General features: G+C 43.4%; 1 protein-coding gene across 1 annotated transcript in view; it reads right to left on the reverse strand.

The window, feature by feature from the left end:
- Window positions 1-4: 4 nt before the first annotated feature.
- The window catches only part of SARC_03754 (hypothetical protein), a gene marked incomplete at both ends in the record, with an annotated part of 7,653 nt that continues 2,830 nt past the window's right edge, over window positions 5-4,827 (reverse strand). Inside the window, 8 exons of the mRNA XM_014302447.1 lie at window positions 5-51; window positions 420-842; window positions 1,560-1,729; window positions 1,883-2,001; window positions 2,322-2,462; window positions 3,091-3,318; window positions 3,724-3,803; window positions 4,491-4,641. Coding sequence (XP_014157922.1) covers window positions 5-51; window positions 420-842; window positions 1,560-1,729; window positions 1,883-2,001; window positions 2,322-2,462; window positions 3,091-3,318; window positions 3,724-3,803; window positions 4,491-4,641 — 1,359 coding nt within the window. The remainder of the gene's footprint in view (window positions 52-419; window positions 843-1,559; window positions 1,730-1,882; window positions 2,002-2,321; window positions 2,463-3,090; window positions 3,319-3,723; window positions 3,804-4,490; window positions 4,642-4,827) is intronic.

The raw sequence follows: 4,827 nt of genomic DNA on the forward strand, positions 1-4,827 counted from the left end.
AAACCTAAACTAACCAAACCAAACCGTAAACGTACGTTTTAGTCGGTTTTCCTACGTACCGTACTATGCTATGACACAAACTAATAACTAACTATGACAAAATAACGACACACATATATGCGTAATAATATATATATATATATATATATATATATATATATGTGCAGAACTACACATTGTGCAAGCAATTTATAGATGCAAAAATACATATATATATATACATATGTGTAAGCTACATAAACAAGTAAAAACATACAAAAATACATATATGTACTCTATATATACATGCAAAACCACACATAAATACATACGTGTCAGCTATACCTACACGCAGAACTACACACACATCCATATGCGCGCACGTGCATACTGAGTGGAAACGCCATAGGTGGACAGATATGAGAAATAGGTAGGCATACCACACGCACCCATACCATCAACGCCAGGTGCAGGGTCCTCCAACACATGGATCTTTGGGGGCAGGGGCGCACCCACACCCTGGTCAAACAGGATCTTGGTGTCGTTCAGGTCCAGCAGCACATTGGTTGCCATGGGAACGGCCGGGATGATGCTGTCGTCCCACACCACCTCCTTGTCCCAGTTGCCGTATAGCAGTTCGGTATTGACCGGAGTCACTCGCGAGTACTCCAACGCCTCGTGGGATTTGCCCCGCAATTGATTCGAAGCACTGAGCGAGGAGCCGCCGCTATTACTAATACTATTACTATTATAATTACTAAAACTACTACTATTGTTGTTGTTGTTGTTGTTGTTGTTGTTAGCTCCTGCGCCGGCAGACGTGTTGTTGCCGTTGGCGCTGTTGGACGCATCGTTGCTACTGGCTGCGATGGGAACGATCGTAAAGATGAATGTTATAGTTTAAGGGCAGGAGAGTGTGATAACGTGCGTAAGGATCAATATTATAGTTTAAGGGTAGGAGAGTGTGATAACGTGCGTAAAGATGTATGTTATAGTTTAAGGGTAGGAGAGTGTGATAACGTGCGTAAAGATGAATGTTATAGTTTAAGGGTTGGAGAGTGTGATAACGTGCGTAAAGATGAATGTTATAGTTTAAGGGTAGGGAGTGTGATAACGTGCGTAAGAATCAATGTTATAGTTTAAGGGCAGGAGAGTGTGATAACGTGCGTAAAGATGAATGTTATAGTTTAAGGATAGGAGAGTGTGATAACGTGCGTAAAGATGAATGTTATAGTTGAAGGGTAGGAGAGTGTGATACCATGCGTCAGGATTAACGTTTGCTATGGTGACTGTAGTCCCATCTAACACCATCACAGAGACGATGATCGAGAGGTACAGGAGTTCGTCCGGACATGCAATACAAAGACTAGTATTCCTACTGCTAGTAGTAGTAGTACTACCACTACCACTACTACAACTACTATTACTACTACCATCATCATCATACAATACATCCAACGACACCCCACAGCACCATGGGCACTAGGAGCAACAACTGATTAATCTCTCCAGAAGTACTGACATGGTCTTCAGGCTCACCCCTGTTCTCCTTACCCATACAATGATTGCCATCACCATACCATTATTGTCTCTATCCGGACCACTGCCGCCTCCCAAGTCTCCGTTCATGGACCCAGCAGGAGATTCTGGGACAACCTGTCCGGGTGTCCCAGGTCCAGGTGTAGCGGGCCGGGGTGTTGGAACTGCCAGCGATATCCGATTCGCCTGGCTGCTATTGTTCGAGCTGCCCCTGAGAGGACGAAGAAGCAATTACAGCAAGTGAGATGGTATGTCTTAGAGGACTAGCCACAATAGCAGTGGTAGGTGTATAGCAATCGTTGAGTGCCATTTATATATATATATATATATATATATATATATGCATATGCATAGATACATGTACCTGATAGCTGGTTGCACGGCTTCCAATCCATCCTCTGTGGCCTCTTCGATTTCCGTCTCACTGTCTGATGGAGGACTGACTTTCCATTGGTCGTTGAGGTCGTCGTCTAATATCATCACCTGGTAGTACACAATTCCCCAACCACGTTTAGTACTTCTCATTTCAGAAATATACAATACATTGCGTGTATTTAGTCCGCGCGCATTTAGTCCACTTATCGCCTTTCAAGAGGGTTCATCAATACATCTCTCACGGGCAAGGCTCGACTTCTTGTCGGTCTCGTGCGTGTGAGATTGGGCTGTTCTCATTCCTACAGTTCCCCACATGTACATGTACATGTACATGTACATGTACATGTACATTTACACAAACATATACACGTACATATACCTATCCATATCCATACACACACACAAATATATAGTCCTACTGTACACACCTTATCCGTCTCCTCGTCCTCCTCCCCCCAGTCCAGACTCTCTTCCCACAGCTTCTGCGCAACGGGCAGTAGGGGCCACTGTGCGGTGTATGCCTCATGCACAAACTCCGCCACAGACGGGTCGACTACACTGTCAGCAGCCTACGGGTTTCGGGTTTAGAGTTTAGGGGTTTAGGGGTTTAGGGTTTATATATATATATATATATATATATATATATATATACGCACACACACACACACACACATATATATATATATATATTATGTAGTATATATATATATAAAATATGTAATATTTATATAAATACTCAAGCATTTTGGAGTTTTGAAGGTATCCCAGACATAGACACCCTACACCATCGCGAAGGTGCTCGAAGGGTTTAATTAAAACCACTTGTGTGCTCCCTCCCAATTGATTTACAGCACTTTCCATCTTTTGAGCGTGTATGATTGTGCACTGACATGTTGTCTTGGCCCTGACAAGCCGTTCCATTGACATGTGATGTGCTCTAGAATTCAGAGCGCAAATACATGATAATCTGTTCTATGAGTTTGAATGAGTGCTCGAATGCTTATGCACACATATACATAGGGCAATCCAAGAAGATTAGGATACAAATGGGTATACACGGGTCGGAAACACAGACAGACACACATCCACACATACATGCGCGTATATATATATATATATATATACATACATAATAAAATATATACATACATACATACATACATACACATCCAAATGCTTTCCCCCTCTCATCCATACCTTCAGCGTTTTCGGTTTGGCTTCCTTTTTCTTCTTTGCGTCGCTTGTCTCCGCATCTTTTGATACGTCAACTACCCCTGCAGCCGTGCCGTCCTTCCCATCAACAGCAGCTGTCGGTTCTTTTTCGACAGTCACCGCTTTCCTGTGCTTTGGGACCGCCTTGGGTGCCACAAAGTCTGAGAAAATGGCTCTCTCATCGGGCTTTGGGACAAAGGCCCTTTCCGCGTTCTGGTACGAGGTTTAAGGTAAGGTGCCAAATATAGTAATTACAAGTGATGGTTAATTCGATGAGATGGGCTGAGACGTTACAACGCAGAGAAATGACCTTCGCTTCGCCAATTGGTTACTAAAGACCCAAAAATTAAAAACCTAAAAACCAAAGACCCGAGAACCATAGATCCGAAAATCAAAGACCCGAAAACCAAAGAACCAAAAATCAAAGACTCAAAAACCAACAACCGAAAAACCGAAGACCCAAAAACCAAGGACCTTAAAACCACAGACCCAAAAATCCAAAACCCAAAAAGATATCGATGGCAGAGACAACTATTGCGAGTGGGTGTGTCATTGTGTGTATACTGTTATATTGTGATAATCGAGGCCTGCGAGTGTTGACAGCAAATGCAGACGTACTTTATCGGTCTTTGTGCCTCGGCCAATGGGCACTAGTTCCCTTCGAGGGGCAAACATGTCCGAAAACTTCAGCACAATATCTGGGAGAAGGAGAGGCAGAGAATATTCGCACAGAAATTAGTACAACATGAACTGATACATATAGTTTTAGGACAGGATTCAATTTGTCTGATAAATTCAGGGCAAGGTCTGGAAGGAGATGGCCCAGTTAGCCATTCGGACCGATAGTACTACCACACTCCCTATATCTGTAGTCATCCTCATGGTATGGCCTGTACCCCTTATAAGACACCAGATGGACCTTTTGTTGCCCTAACAAACCTTGCCTGCCAGGGTTTTAAGGTTTAGCGCTTTTTTTCTTCTGCTAGCGTACAGATCACATATAAATGCCGCCTGAGACGGCTGCATACTTTTCATTAATATGATATGCTCTTCCATCGACTGCTCCTGCACCAGGAACCTACAAGTAACCCGGCGTGGTGCTTTATGAAGTGGTACCCTGTTTGGTCCTATAACTCAGTCCAGTTGCAGGGCAAACTACAAGTAACTCGGTGTGGTGCTCTATGAAGTGGTACTATGTTTGGTCCTATAGCTCAGTCCAGGTGCAGGACAAACTACCCCTACCCACTACATAATACCGTTTTTAGCATCTTCATTCATGTGCTATTCTGTCATAAAACTCAGACCATTTTTCCTTCGTTTTGAGGTCAAATTGCACCTAACTACGCACTCTCCTTACGACACTGACAAGACTATGTTTCACATACTATCTTTGTACCCCTCGAACAGATTAGGCAGATCTTTTTTGGAATATTTAAAACTCCGAGCCGGCGTTACAATCGGATTGAACTTGTATCCAAATTTGGCGGCTTTCCTGGCACGCAAAACCTTGTATTCCGCCTCTACCTTGGCTTTCACCTAAGAAACGTAGGAATATTTCAGATATGAATCAGCGCATCTACACACACATACACACAGACACACAGATACATAGACACAGACACAGACACAGACACAGACACAGACACGGACACAGATACAGACACAGACACAGACACAGACACAGACACAGACACAGACACAGACACGGACACAGATACAGAC

Source organism: Sphaeroforma arctica, assembly GCF_001186125.1.
Source record: "Sphaeroforma arctica JP610 unplaced genomic scaffold supercont1.198, whole genome shotgun sequence".
In the NCBI taxonomy this organism is placed as follows: Eukaryota; class Ichthyosporea; order Ichthyophonida; genus Sphaeroforma; species Sphaeroforma arctica.